The 23832-nt window shown below is 42.9% G+C and overlaps 1 protein-coding gene across 2 annotated transcripts; it reads left to right on the forward strand.

Moving 5' to 3' along the window:
- The first annotated feature begins 233 nt into the window (after positions 1-233).
- LOC311136159 (transcription initiation factor TFIID subunit 6-like) lies at positions 234-15784 on the forward strand. 2 transcript variants are annotated; one of them, XM_084170250.1, is made up of 15 exons: positions 234-443; positions 5772-5932; positions 6146-6232; positions 8246-8399; positions 8681-8737; positions 8886-9005; positions 9289-9410; positions 10599-10676; positions 11060-11161; positions 11405-11587; positions 11736-11810; positions 11916-12041; positions 12359-12532; positions 14437-14628; positions 14894-15784. In XM_084170250.1, exons 2-15 carry the CDS (start codon positions 5777-5779, stop codon positions 15182-15184), a joined length of 1917 nt encoding a protein of 638 aa, XP_084026376.1. In that variant the 5' UTR covers positions 234-443; positions 5772-5776; the 3' UTR covers positions 15185-15784. The 2 variants fall into 2 exon arrangements, with proteins under 2 accessions (XP_084026376.1, XP_084026375.1); XM_084170249.1 differs by lacking the exon at positions 234-443 and adding an exon at positions 5366-5375.
- Positions 15785-23832: the final 8048 nt, after the last annotated feature.

Below are 23832 nucleotides of genomic sequence, written 5' to 3' on the forward strand. Positions count from 1 at the left end.
AGAACTAGCCGATTGGTGAAAACATCCAACTAATCCTTACAGATGTGTAGTATAAAATCTTTCTAAAATCGTTAAATAAAATAGTAAATTGTGAGAAAATAATTATTGGTACTACATTTTACAATAAGACCAACTTCATAAAAGTGTATACCACCATAGATATACATTTACCACGGTTCAAAATATAGGATGTCACTTCATTCAAATAACCATGTTTGAGGACCTTGAAAGGCAAAACAAAATGGCGGATTTTCTGAAAAAGGGTTCGGAGCTGCAAACCATAGCTAAATCAGTTAAAATAAATCTACAAATGAATATATACTGTAATTAGTTAGGTTGGCAAACGAACCACTGTCAAACATTTAAATAGTATTTGTTTGTTTTGAATTATTTTTTACTTTCTCCGGTTGCTGTTTAACGACCGTATTGGTAACTTTAAAAAGGTAAGAGCGCTATGCTAGGCTAATCAACTTGGCTCGCTAGCATTAGCTAACTATTAAATCAACAAAATGCACCGAATTGGCTGATTGCCAGCTGTATAAAAATAGTTTAAAATAACACATATTTCGCAGAATCTGCTGCATGTGTTGTTTTTGGTTCTGATATGTAATTGGCTAGCAAGCTATCGGGTAAGATCTCAGACCGGGTAGGTAACTTTGGCTGGAACGGTCTAGCAGCTAGCAATGCTAACTAGCCTGCATGCCAGCAAGTTGTTATTACATTTCGATGACTACCGTTTGCTCTCTTTGAGTTTTAAAGAAGAAGCGTTACGTAGCTTTATTGGCTGTTGACACTATGCAATCAATCAATTGGCTAATTGTTTGGATTCAAATACCAGGCTTGATCTTCCTCTCATCTCATTGTATCTTATCTCCTGGACCGAAGGCTGGTTCAAAGATTAAGAAATGGCAGCAACTTTCCTCCACTACACACAAGGAGTTTTGAACTGATGAGAACAACCCTGCACTGTAAAAAAAAAAAAGAAGCTATTTTTACAGTAACATACTGGCAGCCAGTTACCTGAAAGTTACTGTAAACATATAGTACAGTATGTTACCCTAAATTCCAAATAAACTTTGGGTTAACAGTACAGTAAATTCCAAAGAAACTTTGGTTTAACAGTACAGTACTGTTAAACCAAAGTTTCTTTGGAATTTACGGTAACATACTGTACTTTTAAACTAACTTACAGTTAACTGGCTACCAGTAAGTTACCGTAAAAACAACAGCATTTTTTTTGCAGTGTGTGCAAGGAGCTCAAGAACAGTCTACAGAAAACATGCAGACGAGGTGGTAGGGAAATGATCAGCAAATTGTACTGTGAGCAGTACAACATGGACACCGGCGTTGGACAATAAAGATCACTTGCCAGTTCTGCAGGCTGACCCTCAGGCAATTCCACTGCTACGCTGACGATAACCAGGTTTACATTAACACCAAACCGGAGACCATCTCTGCCCAAGCAAAACTCAGCAGCTGCCTAGAGGACAGCAGGGCATGGATGAAAGATAACTTTCTCCAGTTGAACAGTAGCAAGACTGAGGCTTTGCTTATTCTGACACCCAAACAGTTTACCAGTGCTGCAAACATCTGCCCTACAATCACCGGCCAGGCCATCCACATGTCCTCTGTCATCTCCAACCTAGGAGTCAATTTTGATCCTTCTCTGGCCTTCGATGCCCACAAAACAAATATGTAAAACACAATTTTTCCATCTTACACTGAACACAAATATAAACGCAACGCGCAACAATTTCAAAGATTTACAGTCCGTATGAGGAATTCAGTCAATTTAAATAAATAAATTAGGCCCTAATCTATGGATTTCACATGACTGCATCTGTTGGTCACAGATATGTAAAAAAAAAAAAAAAAAGTAGGGGCGTGGATCAGATAACCAGTCAGTATCTGGTGTGACCGCAATTTGCCTCATGCGGCATGACACATCTCCTTCGCATAGAGTTGATCAGGCTGTTGATTGTGGCCTGTGGAATGTTGTCCCACTCCTCTTCAATGGCTGTGTGAAGTTGCTGATATTCGCGGGAACTGGAACACGCTGTCGTACACATCGATCCAGAGCATCCCAAACATGCTCAATTGGTGACATGTCTGGTGAGTATGCAGGCCATGGAAGAACTGGGACATTTGCAGCTTCCAGGAATTGTGTACAGATCCTTGCGACATGGGGCCGTACATTTATCATACTGAAACATGAGGTGATGGCGGCAGATAAGTGGCACGACAATGGGCCTCAGGATCTCGTCACGGTATCTCTGTGCATTCAAATTGCCATTGATAAAATGCAATTGTGTTTGTTGTCCGTAGCTTATGCCTGCCGATACCATAACCCCACCGCCACCATGGGGCACTCTGTTTACAATGTTGACATCAGTAAACCGCTCGTCCACACAACGCCAAACAGTTGTAACCGGGATTCATCCATGAAGAGCACACTTCTCCAGCATGCCAGTGGCCATCGTTGGTGAGCATTTGCCCACTGAAGTTGGTTACGACGCCGAACTGCAATCAGGTCAAGACTCTGGTGAGGACAAAGAGCACGCAGATTAATTTCCCTGAGTCGGTTTCTGACAGTTTGTGCAGAAATTCTTTGGTTGTGCAAACCCACATTTTCATCAGCTATCCGGTGGCTGGTCGCCGATGATCCTGCAAGTGAAGAAGCCAGGTGTGGAGGTCCTGGGCCGGCGTGGTTACACGTGGTCTGTGGTTGTGAGGCCGGTTGGACGTACTGCCAAATTTTCTAAAACGACGATGGTAGAGAAATGAACATTCAATTATCCGGCAACAGCTCTGGCAGACATTCCTGCAGTCAGCATGCCACAATCTGTGGCATTGTGTTTTGTGACAAATCTGCACATTTTAGAGTGGCCTTTTTATTGTCCCCAGCACAAGGTGCACCTGTGTAATGATCATGCTGTTTAATCAGCTTCTTGATATGCCACACCTGTCAGGTGGATGGATTATCTTGGCAAAGGAGAAATGCTCACTAACAGGGATTAAACAAATGTATGCACAACATTTGAGAGAAAAAACTGTGCGTATGGACATTTTTCGGGATCTTTTATTTCAGCTCATGAAACATGGGACCAACATGTTGCGTTTATATTTTTGTTCAGTGTAAATACATTGCCTGGGTCATACCCTCACTCTCCCAGCCAGATGCAGATAAACTCATCCATGCCTTCATCTTCTCTCAGATCGACTACGACAATGCGTTGTTTGGGGGCCTCCCAGCTAAATCGCTACAGAGGCTCCAACTAATCCAGAACAGTGCTGCCAGGTTTCCTGACCAGGACCAAGAAGTCAGACCCCATCACCCGATCCTAGCCCAACTCCACTGGCTACCAGTCAACTACAGGATTGACTTCAAAATCCTCATACTTCGATTTAAAGCCTTGAATGGATTGAGGCGCACCTACATCAGTGACCTCATCTCAATCAGCGAGCCACCTCACACTCTCCGCTTCAGCAACTCCCTGCTGTATCAAGTCTCCAAGACACGTCTTTGAACTATGGGGGACCAAGCCTTCTGCTCCCTTGCCCTTCGCCTATGGAATCCTCTCCCTGACCATCTGAGAACCGCTCCGTCACACCAAACTTTTAAAACGGGCCTTAAAACCGACTTCTACAGACTTGCATAGTCCTAGTCCCATTATACAATTTATTTAGCACCTAGCCCACTATTGCTATTTTACCTCCATTTATTTTAAATGTAAACTCAGCAAAAAAAGAAACGTCCTTTCACTGTCAACTGCGTTTATTTTCAGCAAACTTAACATGTGTAAATATTTGTAAGAACATAACAAGATTCAACAACTGAGACATAAACTGAACAAGTTCCACAGACATGTGACTAACAGAAATGGAATAATGTGTCCCTGAACAAAGGGGGGGTCAAAATCAAAAGTAACAGTCAGTATCTGGTGTGGCCACCAGCTGCATTAAGTACTGCAGTGCATCTCCTCCTCATGGACTGCACCAGATTTGCCAGTTCTTGCTGTGAGATGTTACCCCACTCTTCCACCAAGGCACCTGCAAGTTCCCTGACATTTCTTGGGGAATGGCCCTAGCCCTCACCCTCCGATCCAACAGGTCCCAGATGTGCTCAATGGGATTGAGATCCGGGCTCTTCGCTGGCCATGGCAGAACACTGACATTCCTGTCTTGCAGGAAATCACGCACAGAACAAGCAGTATGGCTGGTGGCATTGTCATGCTGGAGGGTCATGTCAGGATGAGCCTGCAGGAAGGGTACCACATGAGGGAGGATGTCTTCCCTGTAACGCACAGCGTTGAGATTGCCTGCAATGACAACAAGCTCAGTCCGATGATGCTGTGACACACTGCCCCAGACCATGACGGACCCTCCACCTCCAAATCGATCCCGCTCCAGAGTACAGGCCTCGGTGTAACGCTCATTCCTTCGACGATAAACGCGAATCCGACCATCACCCCTGGTGAGACAAAACCGCGACTCGTCAGTGAAGAGCACTTTTTGCCAGTCCTGTCTTGTCCAGCGACGGTGGGTTTGTGCCCATAGGCGATGTTGTTACCGGTGATGTCTGGTGAGGACCTGCCTAACAACAGGCCTACAAGCCCTCAATCCAGCCTGTCTCAGCCTATTGCGGACAGTCTGAGCACTGATGGAGGGATTGTGCGTTCCTGGTGTAACTCGGGCAGTTGTTGTTGCCATCCTGTACCTGTCCCGCAGGTGTGATGTTCGGATGTACCGATCCTGTGCAGGTGTTGTTACGCGTGGTCTGCCACTGCGAGGACGATCAGCTGTCCGTCCTGTCTCCCTGTAGCGCTGTCTTAGGCGTCCCACAGTACGGACATTGCAATTTATTGCCCTAAGGCACGTACACGCAGATGAGCAGGGACCCTGGGCATCTTTCTTTTGGTATTTTTCAGAGTCTGTAGAAAGGCCTCTTTAGTGTCCTAAGTTTTCATAACTGTGACCTTAATTGCCTACCGTCTGTAAGCTGTTAGTGTCTTAACGACCGTTCCACAGGTGCATGTTCATTAATTGTGTATGGTTCATTGTACAAGCATGGGAAACAGTGTTTAAACCCTTTACAATGAAGATCTGTGAAGTTATTTGGATCTTTACTAATTATCTTTGAAAGACAGGGTCCTGAAAAGGGGACGTTTCTTTTTTTGCTGAGTTTATTGTATATAATGTTTTTCTTTTTTCCTCAGTAGAGCTTTGAGTTACTCTAATGAAAAGCAGTTTTACAAATTAAATGTATTATTATTATGTAAAGTTGAAAACGCATGCATGCAAAACTTTTTCCCATTCAGACAGAATGTTCATCAGCTGACTGGCAGCTAGTATATTTGCGCCGCCTTCAATGAGAGGTGAAATATGTGTTTAATGACGTTACAGTAGTGTGGGAAAGCTGGCCAGTGGTGGTCAGTCATCTAATCTGTAATATCTCTATCTCTAATCACGAGTTTTCATTTGTCCCCCTTTATTTATGTAATCTTGCATTCACCATTCATTCATGAATTGCCAGAAGCCTAACATTAGACACAGTGACAGTCTGGGACGTAGCCTGGATTCAGAGGCATGCTTTGTGTTTTAAACAATATGAGTCGTTTTTGAATGAATGAGAATAATATGTTTTTTTTTCCTAAGATGCAGCTGGAAGGTAGTTATAACATGAACATTAGAACCCCAAACAAGGGAAGAATAGTTGTCTTTCAGCTTGACGTCCCTCTCATTCGTCTCCCAACTATCCCTCTGTCCCACAGCTACCATGGCGGAGGAGCGGAGGCCGAAGCAGTGCACTGTGGTTCTGCCCACTGAGTCCATGAAGGCCATGGCAGAGTCCATAGGAGTGGGGCAGCTACAGGAGGAGAGCTGTGCCGCCCTGAGCGAGGAGGTCAGCTACAGAATAAAGGAGATCGCCCAGGTAAGAGTAGGAGCAGGGCCGAGTTCAGTAGGGCACACCGTAGCAAAATGATTTGCAACGGGAAAATTAGAATCTGTTCTTATTGGATGACTCACTCTGACATGTCGCACCTCAGATCATATCAATACCAATGAACACACAGGGTAATTATGTTGTTATGAAATGTGATTCTTTGGTCATGTTTTTTGTTTTCCCCCTCCATTTGTCTTTTAGGACGCGTTGAAGTTCATGCACCACGGAAAGAGACGTAAACTGACGACCAGCGACATAGATCATGCTCTTAAACTGAAGAATGTAGAGGTGAGGGGGACTATACTACACCATCATGGAGAAATTGTTATTTCTTTTGAGAACTTTTCACAGGACCTCAATGAAATATATAGGCTATATTGAAATGAACATTTTAGATGTTATTTGCATAAACAGACTTGGTTGAAAATGTCAATAGAGCAAATACTAAGCTCTCTTCAGATAAATGATTAAAGCCACTGTACAAATTCGACTTCTTTTGGGTTGCTAGTGTTACAGAATTTATTGATATCAATCAATTGATGGAAGTCACTACACACGACGTGCACATTTCAAGTGTCTACACATATACAGTGGGGAGAACAAGTATTTGATACACTGCCGATTTTGCAGGTTTTCCTACTTACAAAGCATGTAGAGGTCTGTCATTTTTATCATAGGTAAAATTCAACTGTGAGAGACGGAATCTAAAACAAAACTGCAGAAAATCACATTGTATGATTTTTCAGTAATTAATTTGCATTTTATTGCATGACATAAGTATTTGATACATCAGAAAAGCAGAACTTAATATTTGATACAGAAACCTTTGTTTGCAATTACAGAGATCATACGTTTCCTGTAGGTCTTGACCAGGTTTGCACACACTGCAGCAGCGATTTTGGCCCACTCCTCCATACAGACCTTCTCCAGATCCTTCAGGTTTCGGGGCTGTCGCTGGGCAATACAGACTTTCAGCTCCCTCCAAAATATGTTCTATTGGGTTCAGGTCTGGAGACTGGCTAGGCCACTCCAGGACCTTGAGATGCTTCTTACGGAGCCACTCCTTAGTTGCCCTGGCTGTGTGTTTCGGGTCGTTGTCATGCTGGAAGACCCAGCCACGACCCATCTTCAATGCTCTTACTGAGGGAAGGAGGTTGTTGGCCAAGATCTCGCGATACATGGCCCCATCCATCCTCCCCTCAATATGGTGCAGTCGTCCTGTCCCCTTTGCAGAAAAGCATCCCCAAAGAATGATGTTTCCACCTCCATGCTTCACGGTTGGGATGGTGTTCTTGGGGTTGTACTCATCCTTCTTCTTCCTCCAAACACGGCGAGTGGAGTTTAGACCAAAAAGCTCTATTTTTGTCTCATCAGACCACATTACCTTCTCCCATTCCTCCTCTGGATCATCCAGATGGTCATTGGCAAACTTCAGACGGGCCTGGACATGTGCTGGCTTGAGCAAGGGGACCTTGCGTGCGCTGCAGGATTTTAATCCATGACGGCGTAGTGTGTTACTAATGGTTTTCTTTGAGACTGTGGTCCCAGCTCTCTTCAGGTCATTGACCAGGTCCTGCCGTGTAGTTCTGGGCTGATCCCTCACCTTCCTCATGATCATTGATGCCCCATGAGGTGAGATCTTGCATGGAGCCCCAGACCGAGGGTGATTGACCGTCATCTTGAACTTCTTCCATTTTCTAATAATTGCGCCAACAGTTGTTGCCTTCTCGCCAAGCTTTTTGCCTATTGTCCTGTAGCCCATCCCAGCCTTGTGCAGGTCTACAATTTTATCCCTGATGTCCTTACACAGCTCTCTGGTCTTGGCCATTGTGGAGAGGTTGGAGTCTGTTTGATTGAGTGTGTGGACAGGTGTCTTTTATACAGGTAACGAGTTCAAACAGGTGCCGTTAATACAGGTAATGAGTGGAGAACAGGAGGGCTTCTTAAAGAAAAACTAACAGGTCTGTGAAAGCCGGAATTCTTACTGGTTGGTAGGTGATCAAATACGTATGTCATGCAATAAAATGCAAATGATTTACTTAAAAATCATACAATGTGATTTTCTGGATTTTTGTTTTAGATTCCGTCTCTCACAGTTGAATTTTACCTATGATAAAAATTACAGACCTCTCTCTACATGCTTTGTAAGTAGGAAAACCTGCAAAATCGGCAGTGTATCAAATACTTGTTCTCCCCACTGTATATATGCGCCATTTCAGTTTCAGTTTGTATCTATGCAACCATCACAGTATTAGTCATCCCAGTGCTTGGTTTCAGAAGCCTCCTCTCTCTCCTCCACAGCCTCTGTATGGGTTCCAGTCGCAGGAGTTCATCCCGTTTCGCTTCGCCAGCGGAGGAGGGAGAGAGCTTCACTTCTACGAGGAGAAAGAGGTGGACCTCAGTGACATCATCAACACACCCCTCCCTAGAGTCCCACTTGACGTTTCGCTCAAAGGTATACTTCTATTTTGTTTTGTAAAAATGTTTTATTGTATTGATTTGACAAAAACACATACCTCCACACAGAATGATACTGACGCGTTCAACAATTTCAGAGGTATAGGCCTACTTCTATTGATGTTCTATTGATTGTATTTTAGTAGATCCACTTCCATTGTTGTAGATTATGTCCTGTGTTATCCATATGTCATATGATGGTATTATCTGTAAACAAGTGTTTGAGTTTGTTGATTATACAAGCTCTTGTTGAATCTCCTCTTGTTTATTGTTCCTCAGCTCACTGGTTAAGTATTGAAGGTGTCCAGCCTGCTATACCAGAGAACCCACCCCCAGGTGAGATGTCTGTTTGTCTATGTCCATCCTTCTCTAGCATCTACTTCAGAAAAGCAGCATTCTTTTCTAAACAACCACATTTCCATCATGTGTATATTTACACTGTGTATCTTGCCATCTCCCTTCTTTCCCATTCTCTTTCCCTCAGCCCCCAAAGAGCAGCAGAAGGCTGAGTCTACAGAGCCCCTCAAGGTGGTCAAGCCTGGTCAGGAGGAGGAGGGGGGCTCCATCCAGAAGGGCCAGGGAGCTACATCTGCAGAGGCTAAAGGTCAGGAGCTTCTTATGTGTCTGTACGCAATCTTAAAATTGTATGTGAACAAGGATACCCTTTTCACACATATCGTGTCAACACGAACCATACTGTGCTGGCTCTGATATTTTCTTTTCACATTGTCCTTTCCAGCATGGTTCAAGCCACTATGGTGATGTGTAACTAAGCCAGTGAAGTGCAGCTCGGCTCAGCACGGTAGTGTGAAAAGGATACTAGAAAAGCGATTCCTATTTAATCAATGTTTGTGGTCCCTGTGTCCCTCTGGTTTGGTCCCTCCCAGGTAAGAAGGAGGGTCTGATGAGGATGAAGCCCCGCAGTACTCACGAGCTCTCAGTGGAACAGCAGCTCTACTACAAGGAGATCACAGAGGCCTGCGTCGGGTCCTGTGAGGCCAAGAGAGCTGTGAGTCAACCGTGTGTGTGTGTGTGTGTGTGTGTGTGTGTGTGTGTGTGTGTGTGTGTGTGTGTGTGCGCACACGCGCGTGCGAGAGAGTTGTGTGTCTGAGTCAACCAGGTTTTTGGCTAAAATGTCATGGTACTGGGTAAAGTTCATGATGCTGTTGACCTTAACAAGGGCCCCAGGACCAGTGGATGCAAAATAGCCCCATAACATCAAAGATCCACCACCATATTTTAAAGTGGGTATGGGTTTCTTTTTTGCTGATCACATTTTTCTCGTCCAATTGAGCTATATTTTCATGTCATCCAACAAATGTAAATGCCTCGAGTTTGCTAAACGGCATTGGCACTTAGATTGGAACCAGTGCTTTGGTCAGATGACATGTATATAGAGCTCTGTGGCCAAGCACACCAGTGAGTTTGGCGTCGAAAGAAGAATGTGATCAGCAAAAAAGAACCCCATACCTACTGTACAATATGGTGGTTGATCTTTCATGTTATAGGGCTATTTTGCTTACACTGGTCCTGGGGCCTTTGTTAAGGTCAACTGCATCATGAACTTTACCCAGTACCAGGATATTTTCGCCAAAAACCTGGTTGCCTCTGCCATGAGGCTGAAAGTTGGCCGCAAGTGGATCTTCCAGCAAGACAATAACCCCAAGCACACATCAATTTCCACAAAGAAATTATTAATTGAACACAAAATCAACATTTTGCAATGGCCATCTGTCTCCAGACTTGAACCCCATTGAAAACCTGTGGTTTGAATTGAAGAGGGCAGTCCATAAACGCAGACTAAGGATATCAAGGATCTGGAAAGATTCTGGATTGAGGAATGGTCTAAGATCCCTCCCAATGTGTTCTCTAATCTCATAAAACATTTGAGAAAAAGGCTCAGTGCCGTTATCCTCGCAAGGGAAGGGTGCCGGAGTATTGAAAACAGGGGTTCCAATAATTTTGACACCTATCTTTTTGAGAGAAAATAAGTTTTACTTGTTAAACAAAATATATTTCTCTGAGCAATTGTATTAATATAAAATAATATATAATTTTATATATAAATTTTATTTTTTTGCATACAATATATTATGAATATTCTGTATGTATGCATTTATGTATGTATGGTTTTCTTATTGTTGCCACATTATAATGACATCTCTCTGACCCAGTATGTCTCTCTTGTCTTCTTCAGGAGGCTCTACAGAGTATTGCTACAGACCCTGGGCTCTACCAGATGCTCCCCAGATTCAGCACTTTTATCTCTGAGGGGGTGAGCTGCTCTTCCTTCCTGTCAATCTCTATTCTGCCAGCCCTGCCATCTACCCTCCAAGATAGGGTTCTGCTGATAGCACATACTCTTTCTCAATTGTCTAAACAAATTTTCCCTTTCTTGACCTCATCTTCTTCATTGCGCTGATCTGAAAGAACTGACCAGGTGAAAGCTAGCCTAATGATGAGCTTCCACTATATTGTTTTCACCTGTCAAATATTTTCCAATCAGTGCAGGTGAAGGAAAGGAGATGGGGAGAGGACATATTGTCAAGCTATTTAGATCGAGCCAAAGTGTTTCAATGCAGCAGGGATCATGACCCTGTCACTTTTTTAGCTTGTTCTTCTCTCTTACGACTTCCTCTTCCTTCTCTCCTCCTGTAGGTCCGTGTGAACGTGGTGCAGAACAACCTGGCCCTGCTCATCTACCTGATGAGGATGGTCAAGGCCCTCATGGACAACCCCACGCTTTACCTAGAGAAATATGTAAGAACACAGCTAAATATCATACACAGTAAACTGAAAACTAAATCGAAACACATGAACCAGAACTATGACACAGATCAATATTACATACAGTAAACTGAAAACCGTATTATAATCGAATTATAATCAACTTTATTGATGGAGCATTTCGATACAGACGGACCTCGACTCAGAGGTGATAATAACACCTGCCCTTTTATGTGTCTCTTGCTCCTCACCCTGGTTCCCTGGGTCGTGGTCTAGCTGCATGAGTTGATCCCAGCGGTGGTGACGTGTATAGTGAGTAAGCAGCTGTGTTTGCGGCCTGACGTGGACAACCACTGGGCACTGAGGGACTTCGCTGCCCGTCTCATGGCCCAGAGCTGTAAGACCTTCAGCACTACCACCAACAACATCCAGTCACGCATCACCAAGACCTTCACCAAGGTATGTGGAGAGTCATCCGATTGATCAACTTTTACTTGGAAGGAAGTGTGTGTGTGTGTTTTTATAAAAAATAACATAGAATACTGCGATTGAGACAATAGACAATAAGTGTTATAATGAGCTCCTTCCCTTCATCTCTTTCTCTCAGAGCTGGTTGGATGAGAAGACCCAGTGGACGACACGGTATGGCTGCATCGCTGGACTGTCTGAACTAGGACCTGACGTGAGGACTGCCTTTCTGTCTCTCGCACATTTGAAGAAATGTTCTCACCCTGGTCTGGAGCTGTGGTATAATAGTGTTTGTTCTCTGCCTCTCACCCCCCTCCAGGTGATCAAGACGTTGATCCTGCCCAGGCTCAATGTAGAAGGAGCTCGTATCAAAGCTGTGTCTGATGGACCCGTGGTCTCCAATATCGATAAGATAGGAGCAGACCACGTCCAAAGCCTTTTACTGGTGAGGAGCCAAACACAAACTGTTATTGTTCTACTATTATTGTTAACTCAATTTGTAATATTCCATTTAAGATGCATCTTTAAGATAGAACATGTTTGTTTTATACTCATATACCTGATTGTTAAATCAAATACGACCACAGACAACATATTATAGAGACCACTACATACATTTAGGGCCGGTTTCCCAGACACAGATTAAGCCTAGTTCTGGACTAAAAATTCTCCACTGAACATGCTTTTTAGTCCAAGACTGGCTTCACATACCCATCTGGGAGAGAGACATAGATCCTTGACTAATATCCTCTTCTCTCTCAGAAACACTGTGCCAGCGTTATCGCCAAGACTCGTCCCCTGCCTGACAACATGGAGCAGTACCGGGCAGACTACGGTTACCTGGGGCCCATGCTCTGTTCCCACGTGGTTAAGGCCCGGGCCCAGGCAGCACTACAGGCCCAGCAGGTCAACAGAACTACACTCACCATCACACAGGTAGGGCACCTGGATGTGTAAAACTATGTACAGTTGAAGTCGGATGTACAGTTTACAGACACCTTACAACTATGTACAGTTGACATACACCTTAGCCAAATACATTTAAACTCAGTTTTTCACAATTCCTGACATTTAATGCCCTGTCTTAGGTCAGTTAGGATCACCACTTTATTTTAAGAATGTGAAATGTCAGAATAATAGTAGAGAGTGATTTATTTCAGCTTTTATTTATTTCATCACATTCCCAGTGGGTCAGAAGTTTACATACTAATTGAGTGTATTTGGTGGCATTGCCTTTAAATTGTTTAACTTGGGTCAAACGTTTCGGTTAGCCTTCCACAAGCTTCCCACAATAAGTTTGGTGAATTTTGGCCCATTTCTCCTGACAGAGCTGGTGAAACTGAGTCAGGTTTGTAGGCCTCCTTGCTCACACACGCTTTTTCAGTTCTTCCCACAAATTTTCTATAGGATTGAGGTCAGGTCTTTGTGATGGCCACTCCAATACCTTGACTTTGTTGTCCTTAAGCCATTTTTCCACAACTTTGGAAGTATGCTTGGGGGTCATTGTCCATTTGGAAGACCATTTGCGACTAAGCTTTAACGTCCTGACTGATGTCTTGAGATGTTGCTTCAATATATCCACATAATTTTCCTTCCTCATGATGCCATCTATTTTGTGAAGTGCACCAGTCCCTCCTTGCAGCAAAGCACCTCCACAGCATGATGCTTCCACCCTCATGCTTCACGGTTGGGATGGTGTTCTTCGGCTTGCAAGCCTTCCCCTTTTTCCTCCAAACATAACGATGGTCATTATGGCCAAACAGTTCTATTTTTGTTTCATCAGACCAGAGGACATTTCTCCAAAAAGTACGATCTTTGTCCCCATGTGCAGTTGCAAACTGTAGTCTGGCTTTTTTATGTCGGTTTTGGAGCAGTGGCTTCTTCCTTGCTGAGCGGCCATTCAGGTTATGTCGATATAGGACTTGTTTTACTGTGGATGTAGATATTTTTGTACCTGTTAACTCCAGCATCTTCACAAGGTCCTTTGCTGTTGTTCTGGGATTGATTTGCACTTTTCGCACCAAAGTACGTTCATCTCTAGGAGACAGAACGCGTCTCCTTCCTGAGCGGTATGACAGCTGGTCCCATGGTGTTTATACTTGCGTACTATTGTTTGTACAGATGAACGTGGTACGTTCAGGTGTTTGGAAATTGCTCCCAAGGATGAACCAGACTTGTGGAGGTCAAAAAATAATAATCTGAGGTCTTGGCTGATTTCTTTTGATTTTCCCATGATGTCAAGCAAAGAGGCACTGAGTTTGAAGGTAGGCCTTGAAATACATCCACAGGTACACCTCCAATTGACTCAAATGATGTCAATTAGCCTATCAGAAGCTTCTAAAGCCATGACATCATTTTCTGGAATTTTCCAAGCTGTTTAAAGGCACAGTCAACTTAGTGTAAGTAAACTTCTGACCCACTGGAATTGTGATACAGTGAATTATAAGTGAAATAATCTGTCTGTAAACAATTGTTGGAAAAAGTAGATGTCCTAACCGACTTGCCAAAACTATAGTTTGTTAACAAGAAATGTGTGGAGTGGTTGAAAAACGAGTTTTAATGACTCCAACCTAAGTGTATGTAAACCTCCGACTTCAACTGTATATGAACTGCCCAAGGTTGGAGTCAATTCCATTTAAATTCAGTTCAGGAAGTAAACTTACATCCATTTCAAATTTTCCTCATTGAAAAACGATTTACATTTCTGGTTGCTTCCAGAATTGAAATGGGATTGACCTCAACGCTGATATGAACTGACAATATTATAAAGTTTAATGATCCAACATAACGTTACAAAACCCCATCTGAAGTCATACTGAATCTGTCTGTCTGTGTTGCAGCCTCGGCCCACCCTAACGGTGTCTCAGAGCGGGATAGGAGGGTCGGGGGGGTCCCGTACCCCCAGCATCATCAAGGTTCCCAGCTCCCTCACCCTCATGTCCACCCGACCGGGCACCCCAACACAGCCATCGCCCCCGGCAACCAAGTACATCGTCATGGCAACCAGTGCAGGGGCATCCTCCACCCAGCAGGTACTGTGAACGGTAGTTTTGCTGTTTTTTATCTTGATATACAATTTTATGAAATAGTAACAAAGACAAATGTATTTAAAATCATATATAGTATTCACTCTGTCGTCCTAGATTCATGTGTGGTCGTAAATAAACATTTGATATCCTATACATTCCCTTTTTTATAGACCTTCAAGTTTCTCTGATAAAAACCTCCATCAAAAGTAATTATCTAGATGCCCTAGTTGAGTGTTGTAATGTAATGTAATATTCCCCTGTCCTCCAGGTGATCACCCTGAGTTCCTCCTCGGCCTCCTCAGTGACCAGCACGGTCGCCAGCGCTACCTCCACCCTGCAGCCTCTGGTCAAGCTGGAGTCCAGAGGGGCCGGCGGCCTAGGGGTGTCACGACCCCTCCAGAAGTACATTGTGGTGTCCCTCCCATCGTCTGCCTCTTCCTCCCTGGAGAGTAAGAGTGGCATGCTCCCTCCCTCCTCTTCCTCTCCCATCTCGCTGGAGGCCGGGATGAAGATGGATCGCTCAGACTCTCCCGGGGCCAGCACACAGTCTCCGCACTGAGATACTGTGTGCGTCCCAAATGGCACCATACTCCCTATATAGTGCACTACTTTGGACCAGGGCTCATTAGGCTCTGTTCAAAAGTAGTCCAGGATTTATAGGGCTCTTGTCAAAAGGGGTGCACTATATGCTGAATAGGGTGCTATTTGCGACGCAAACACTGGCTTGTAATTGGCGGAGGGTGGTGAGACAGCCCTCTGATTGGCTGTTTATGGAGATAATGAGAGATACCTCTACCTCTCTGATAGGACGGAGATTAGGTGCCTGAAGAGGGAGGGAGGGATGACTTGGGTGGAGGGGTGGAAACTAGCTACTTCTGAGTCTGGAGTAGCAGAAGAATTGTTTCAGAAAACGGGGATATTATGTGAAAATGATGGATAGAGACTAGATGGGATGGAGGGAGGAGTGGATGGATGGATGGGTGCATGCAGTAAAGTGCACAAATCGCATCTCTTTCTTGCTCTCTCTCTCTCTTTTGTTATTGTACATACATACACACTCGTCTAAAAGCTGTGTGGGCATTTATAATGGTTCAACCAACGTTCTAACTGATTTTATGTTCCTTTTTTACACTATAATAAACCTGATTTTGTAATGATTTTATGGGACTGCTTTGTTTTTTCATTAGTGGAGGTAGCCTTGGTGCCAGTCAGTTTCTGCTCTCTTGACAGTTCCTTATGGAATTGTCTTCCAGACATGACATGTTTTTGCTTTACAATGACAGCAATGGAGTTGGCAAGAGAGCAAACAGATCTGGGACCAGCCTAGAGTGGAGGAGGATGATAGACAATATGCTTAACAGCTGACAATAGCAATAAAAGATAGTAGCCTAAAGACCCACATTCCTTACATAAACATCCTTACATTCTTAGGAAGCAATGCAGGTTGTTGTTGCTGACACTAACATTGAAGAGGTGGGAAAGGAATTGTGACAAACGTGCCATATACAGTGCCCTCTAAATATTGGGACGTTGAAGCGTGTTTTCTTCTTTTAACTCTAAACTCCAAAAGTTTGGATTTAAACTCAAAACAATGACTAGGAGGTTAAAGTGCCGACTGTCAGCTTTAATTTGAGGGTATTTTCATTCATATCAAGTGAACCGTTTAGAAATTACAGCACTTTTGTACATAGTCCCCCCATTTTAGGGGAGCAAAAGTATTGGGACAAATTCACTTATCTGTATTAAAGGAGTAAAATATAATTGGTCACATATTCATGAAGCTTGTGGCTCTACACATTTGTTGGATGCATTTGCTCTATGTTTTGGTTGCGTTTCAGATTATTTTGTGCCCAACAGAAATTAATGGTAAATAATGTATTGTCATTTTGGAGACACTTTTATTGTAAATTAGAATATTTACATTTTACATATTTAGCAGACGCTCTTATCCAGAGCAACTTAAAGTTAGTGAGTGCATACATTTTCATACTGGCCCCCGTGGGAAACGAACCCACAACCCTGGCGTTGCAAGCGCCATGCTCTACCAACTGAGCTACAGTTACATTAATGTGGATGCTACCATGATTACAGATAATCCTGAATAATGATGAGTGAGAAAGTTACAGACGCACAAATATCATACTCCCTAGACATGCTAACCTCTCACCATTAAAATAACGGGGTAGGTTAGCATTTTCTTGGGGGGTATGATATTTGTTAACCGCTAGGCTACCTGCCGCTAGGATGCTACTCATCCTGTAAACAAAGAAAGAGCTGTGCCTGCCTTAGCTCTGGTCCTGGGCCCAGTTTCCCAACAGCGATGGAATTTAGGCTTACAAGTGTTTTAAACGGTGCATCTTTCCTACAATGGTCGAAAATGTAGCATGCGTTTCCCAAAACGCCAAGCAGAGAGAATGGTCGCTAAGTGCGTCGTTGGAGCAATGCTTATAGGATCGAAAGAAAGGCAGTGCTGCTCTCGCATCAGCTTTCTCCATTCAAATCTTTCCTTAACATTAGAATTAATGTCACAATACTAACGACGGAGATATTACCACCTACGGCTGCAAATATTGAGGCGGTTTATTCTTATGCTTACCCAATAAAAATTCACGAAATCACCCATATGGCACATCATTGCGCATGTTAGGTTACACATAATTAAATACAGTTTATTGAGACAAATTACAGACAGTAGCCTACATGTAGCAAAATGAACATGAAATGTAAGCATATAGTGTCGTAGTAAATATATAATGTTATAGCTTGGTCTGACTAAAATCTTGTGCATGACCCATTTTGTGTTGGGCCTTTGTATTCAATACAATGGACAAAAGAGTCCTATCTTGTCAGCCTTGTCAGCAGGTGGCTAAGGACAACACCCACGCCATAGGTCTCTCAGTTCTTCCAACTCACGAGTTCTTGCTCTGAGGACACACACACACACACCCACACACACACACACACACACACACACACACACACACATCATCACTGATAAACACACACACACACACACACACACACACATCATCACTGATAACACACACACACACACACACACACACACACACACACACACATCATCACTGTTAAACACACACACACACACACACACACACACATCATCACTGATAACACACACACACACACACACACACACACACACACACACATCATCACTGTTAAACACACACACACACACACACACACACACACAAAAATCCCCTTCTCTTAGGCTGAACATCTGAAGACAGAGAACCCGACTCAGAGCCAATGCAACAGTGATACTAACCTGGAGGGGACCTTGCCCAACTCATCAGGACCAATCAGAAGATCAGAACTACTAGATTCAACCTACTTCATTTTATTGTATAAAATGTCAGCACACAATGTTTCGGGGCTCTCTCAGATATCTCCCTACGAGATTGACGAACGGGTCCGTGCACGCGATTCCAGATATCTTTACCTCTGAATAAACTGCCTTTATTATACCATATCCACCCTGTCCAAAGTCTCTACTTGGTCTCAGTTCTCCAGTAAACTTGTTTTATCAATAAAATTGGTAGCAGAGGATGGTTTTCTAACTCTGAATTCGGTCCATAAAAGTTGATAGAGAAAGGAGACAAGTAAGAGACGGATCAGAAAGGACGGGTGACCTGTTCGCAGGAGCAGCCGGGAATCCAGCTCGCCTCAGGAAACTGATCTAGACGGCCGTCAATACAAAGGTAAGCAGAACCTGTTAAAACAAAATCTGCATATTGTATTGTAGGATAAACCAAATTAAGATCAGTATTACTGAGCGTGAGTATGGATTACTGTTAAATTTATAACATATCTATTATGACTCAAAAGGCACATATGTAAAGATATCTGAAATCTTAGGCTTTTTACTGTTGAAATGTGACTCTCTAGAGAGGAGTCTAGTTACAGTGGTTCACAAGAGAAGGACCGACTTTTATTTTTACTGTTGAAATGTGACTCTCTAGGTGAGGAGTCTAGTTACAGAGGTTGTGGTTCACAAGAGAAGGACCCTTTTATTTTTACTGTTGATATCTGAAATCTTAGGTTTTTACTGTTGAAATGTGACTCTAAGAGAAGAAGTCTAGTTACAGTGGTTCACAAGAGAAGGACCGACTTTTATTTTCTGTTGAATTGTGGCTCTCTAGTGAGGAGCCTATTACAGAGGTTTTGGTTCACAAGAGATGGACCCTTTTATTTGATCCACAAGAGAAGGATCTGGTGACTTGATAAAAAGATTCAGATAGTCGGGTTGAGTTAATTCCGTGAGAATCCAAGTCCAGAAAAGGTTCTCCCGACTAGACGCCAGTTGAATGGTTAAAACGACTGGGAGTCTTGGTTGTGGAGAATCATTAAAATAAAATAAAAATACAAGTTCAGATAGTCGGGCAATGGTTGACGTGGCACTCAACTAGATGTACTGTGAAGAACTCAAACTGAATTCATGTGTTGATGTTGATATGTAATGTAAAATTTAAATGTTGAAATGTTAACCTGAATGTTGTGTAAGATTGGCCGTTTCATGAGACTAACTAGTTGATAACTTTTAAGAGGACCACCGAGTCTTATTTGGCCTATTCTGCAGCTGCTGCGCTGAAAGTTGACTTGTACTTTTTCCCTCTTGTGGTGTTGGTATTTCCTTAGTTCCTAAAAATAAATTGATAATTATTTTGGAAGCGCTCGAGTTTGTTAATATATTGTTCCAAAAGGGCGATTTTGATACCTTTTGGGAAAATATATAATAACTCGAATACCTGAAAAACAATAATAACTTTTGCAAAATAATTCCTAGGATTAAATTGATAATTATTTTAGGAGCGCTCGAGTTTGTTAATATATTGTTCCAAAAGGGCGATTCTGATACCTTTTGGGAAAATATATAATAACTCGAATAACTGAAAAACAATAATACCTTTTGCAAAATAATTCCTAATAATAAATTATTGAAAATTCTTTGTGTACGAGGGTGGGGCACCTGAGATAAGTCGGTGTTGGCACCAAGAATACATTGCTGGCCTCGGCCAGTGACGGGCTAAGTACACTAAGATAGTCGGACCTTACCCGAAATTCTATATACATATATATATATATACTGAAATAGCCATGGCCGTCACTACTATCCCTGATAGGTTGTTTCCACATTTAAAAGGTCCTATTTTAGATAGGTTGTGTGGTAGGTGTGTTTTGACGTATGAGTGGATAAGATTTGACCCATCATTAGGTGGGGGAGAATCACCGAAATTGACCAGAGGTACTAAATTCTCGGAGATGCCAGCTATCTCTGTAATTTCACATTTAAAACGTTCCATTTAAATGGTTGTGTGAAAGGTGCAGTTAACCTGAGACAAAAATCTCTAAGGGATCCAGTTGCTTCTGTGACTTCACATAATGAAGTGCCTAAATAAGGCTGTGTGAAGGGTGGCAGTCAAACTGAGAATGTGTTCTAGGACGCTTTGATAGCCTGAATACATTAAGCATTGTAATTCCAATTGGCTTTTTGGGTTGTGTGTTTTTATGTATTATAACGCGTTAATGGGTGATGGGAAGTTATAGTGAAACTTATGAAACTGAATACCAATCTGTAGAATTGAGGGAATTGACGGAATTTTCTGCAGCACTCTCTTCTCAGGTGCAGAAGGCCCAAGAGGGGGAGCTGTCGGGAAACACGCCACCACTGAAGGTAAAAGTGGGAGACTGGGTGAGGGTGAAAGTCCACAAAAGAAAGTGGCTGGAACCCAGGTGGACTGGACCGTACGAAGTGAAGGAGGTTACTTCACACTCAGTCCAGGTCAGAGGTAAATCAGGAGCACCCTGGCACCATCTAACACATTGCACTCCAGCCCCCACTCCTTCCAGACTATTGTCTGAAGTAAGAGCTGATTTGAGCAGCGAGAACCAATCCTGACAACACAATGAAGAAACCCTTATGGGAACAACAATCTCACCCAGGGTGAAGAAGAACTTTTTCCCCCTGGGAGAGATTGGGAGTGTCTGAATGTTCGTATGTATGTTTTCTGATAGGAATTGGACTCCTGCTGGGCACTCCTTATGAGGGGTTGTTGTGTGAAGCTATTTTGAATTACTTTAAATGTACTTGTAATATAATAGTAGATTCTAGTGGGGGGAAGACTAAGGAACCCTTTGATCCAAATTGTGAGGTGTTTGAATTGGCTACTATTGACTCAGCACTTCAACAGGAACAGAGAAACCTAATTTGGCATTGACAGTAATGGGTATGAAAATTAATTGGATGATGGGGTTTTGTGTTGAATTAGAGACAGTGAGACTATTAGTCAATACCTAGGAGAGAAGAGAGGTTACGGTAGCAAAGACAGACAAGAAGGAAATAGTAATAGTGGAGACAGGAGTGAGTGGAAGTGTTACAATTGTGACAAAACGGGACATTTTGCTAGAGAATGTGAGGAACCGTGTAGTTACTGCAAGGAAAGGGCACCAGTTAAGAAACTGTAGGCAGAAGGGGAAGAGAGAAATCAGGAGTCCTCATGACCTGGCTGTTTGGTTGTTGTTTTTTAATTGGGGTTTTCAAATAGAAAACAACACACCTAGTATGATGTTTATAAAGCCTTGTTGTTTCAATTTTGGAGGGTTTTCAGCAGGTCAAGGGTGATAGGTCTTAGAGAAGCACACAGTGAATTTTATGGAGTTTTTTAGGTTTTGGCTGAGTTTGGGGTATATATGATTTCTTATGAGAATGAATGTCATGAGGACTTAATGAACACTTGGGATAACTAACATTTATGAAATATTTAGAATAATGGTAATGTTTAGTATACTATGGGATTAAACAGTTCGATAAATGATTTCAATGGCCTCTGAACTCTGTTTCAACATTCTGGTGTTATTTTAATCATCCACACTAGTAAATTCTAAAGGCATGAGAGGAGGACTTTAAGATAGTTTATTTTATTAAGTTGAGGGTAAAATAGGTAGGTGGTAATATTGACACATGGCCAAATCATGTGTCAAAAAGGGGGATGGTTGGATTAAATATTAAATATATACGAAGGAGAGGACAAAATACTTAAAAAAAAAAAAAAAAAAACTTGTATGATAGTTTATTAACCACACCTGTATGTCAGAGGTTTTGTGCCCCACAGGTGAACTAAAGGAGAAGGTGACCCACTCTATCTAACCAGGAGACTGAATCAGGCCTGGCGGGAAGGGCCCTACCAAGTACTGCCTTTGCCAGCAGAATAGCTGAGAGATCCATCTGGGTCCATGTCACACACTGTAAAAAGGCAAAACCAGCTACACCTGACGAACAAACACAGAGTTAGGAGAAAGATCCGATTACCACTAGGGCTCGGGGGTTGGCTCCTTAACGAAGATTCCCTTACCCTGTCTGATCATCCCTGTGTGAGTTCGATAGAAGGTAAAGCAATGGGTTGGCCTCTGGCATCTGACATGTTCTCAGGGCAAGGGTGGGGATTCACAGGTCTCCCGACGGTAGGTAGCTGTCTGATTGTGGGGGCCATATTCCTAGCACACACGGACCCTCCTGTTTCAGCCAGAAGTGGTAGTTAACCTAACACAAGTTGAAAAGGCATAGGAGACAGCTAGACGTAGGGAAAGGGGAAATTCTAGAGTAAACCTCTCTGAGGGAGGTAGTGAGACCGGGGCTGTGATAAAGATAGTGCAAAACTATAGACCTGGAGGAAGTAGTACAGGTGGAAACGGGGTATAGAAATCTTAACCTGTGGTTGGAATGGATTCAGTATACGGCAAAAACTATGTCTAAAGAGGACTGTTTTGCCTGTGGGACAGCCAAACCAGGGTTAACAACTACTCCGTTCCCCTTGACAGGCTTTAACTCTCTGTCAGGTTTTTCCTCCATGCAAGCCACCTGGGAATGTGGTGAAAGAGTCTTATGGTAACTTGCACTATCTGTTTCCCCCGATAACAAAGTCATCCCGACCTGGGTTGCCTCAGTTTGAAGTCACAGGGGATTCTAATTGTTTTTCTAGGACTAGTAAGGATAGGATACAGGGTAGGGCCTTTTAGCTCCTGCTCCCACACAGAGAATGTCACACCTAAAGAGACCATGACTAATCTCTCCTCTTTGTTGCAGCCAGAGGATTTTAGGAGCCAAAAACCAGACCCGTGCTGACATCTGATGGATGTGTGGTGATAACTGATTGTGAACTCACCTACATACGCAAACAATCAAACGTGTCAGAGACTGGTGAGTTGTCACATAGAAAGTAGGACCTCCTCCCGGGATCCTTTGATGAAAAGATATATATTGATGGGATCCACAATCAGATCGCAGCTGGGTTTGAATCAAGTATTTTCTGGTGGTCAACAATTAATAAAAATGTAGATTGGATAAATTATATTTAATATAACCAGCAAAATATTTATAAACCACACTCGTGATGCAATAAAGGGATTAGCTGAGCAGACAGTGGCAACTAGCTTAATGACATGGCAGAATAGAATAGCTTTAGATATGCTTTTGGCTGAGCGGGACGGGGTTTGTGTTCTGTTTGGATATATGTGCTGTACTTTCATCTCCAACAATATAGCACCGGACGGGCCCGTGACCAAAGCGCTTGAGTGACCATCACCACGCTGGCGAACGAACTGGTTGAGAACTCTGGTATTGATAGCTCCATAAACGGTTGGTTTGATAACATATTTGGTAAATGGAAAACTATTGTTGTGACTATTCTGGGTGAAGTTATGGCCTCTATGGGTATACTTGTTCTTTGTGGATGTTGCCTTATTTCCTGGCTGAGTGATTGGTTTGGTGAGTACTCTTCTATGGTGGTTACTGGATTTCTGACCCTAGTAATTGTGTTTTTGCTGTTAATGTGTTGTGCTGCTTGCATCGTCCCCTGTCTCAGGAGGTCAGTGGTAGGAGTGGTGCAGGCGTCAGGTATGATGCTGTTGTTACCGGCCCAGGATGATGCAGGTGACTCTGCTACTGACTCTGAGACCAAGCTGGATGATCCATGTTTTGCCTAGTAAAATACATACACGCATTTATTTTCAGTTCTTGCTCATTTATTACCTTATGTTTTTACTAACCACTGTGATTGTTTATTCTTCCTGATGTGAAGGTAAAGGATTCCTGGGTGGCTGGTAGCCAACTCAGTACATGTTAGGTGTAGGGGAGGAATAGAGGGTTAAAATTATTATTTTTATTTTTTATTAACATTAAATGTT

The sequence above is a fragment of the Coregonus lavaretus genome (genome assembly GCF_964263955.1).
Source record: "Coregonus lavaretus genome assembly, chromosome: 10".
In the NCBI taxonomy this organism is placed as follows: Eukaryota; Metazoa; Chordata; class Actinopteri; order Salmoniformes; family Salmonidae; genus Coregonus; species Coregonus lavaretus.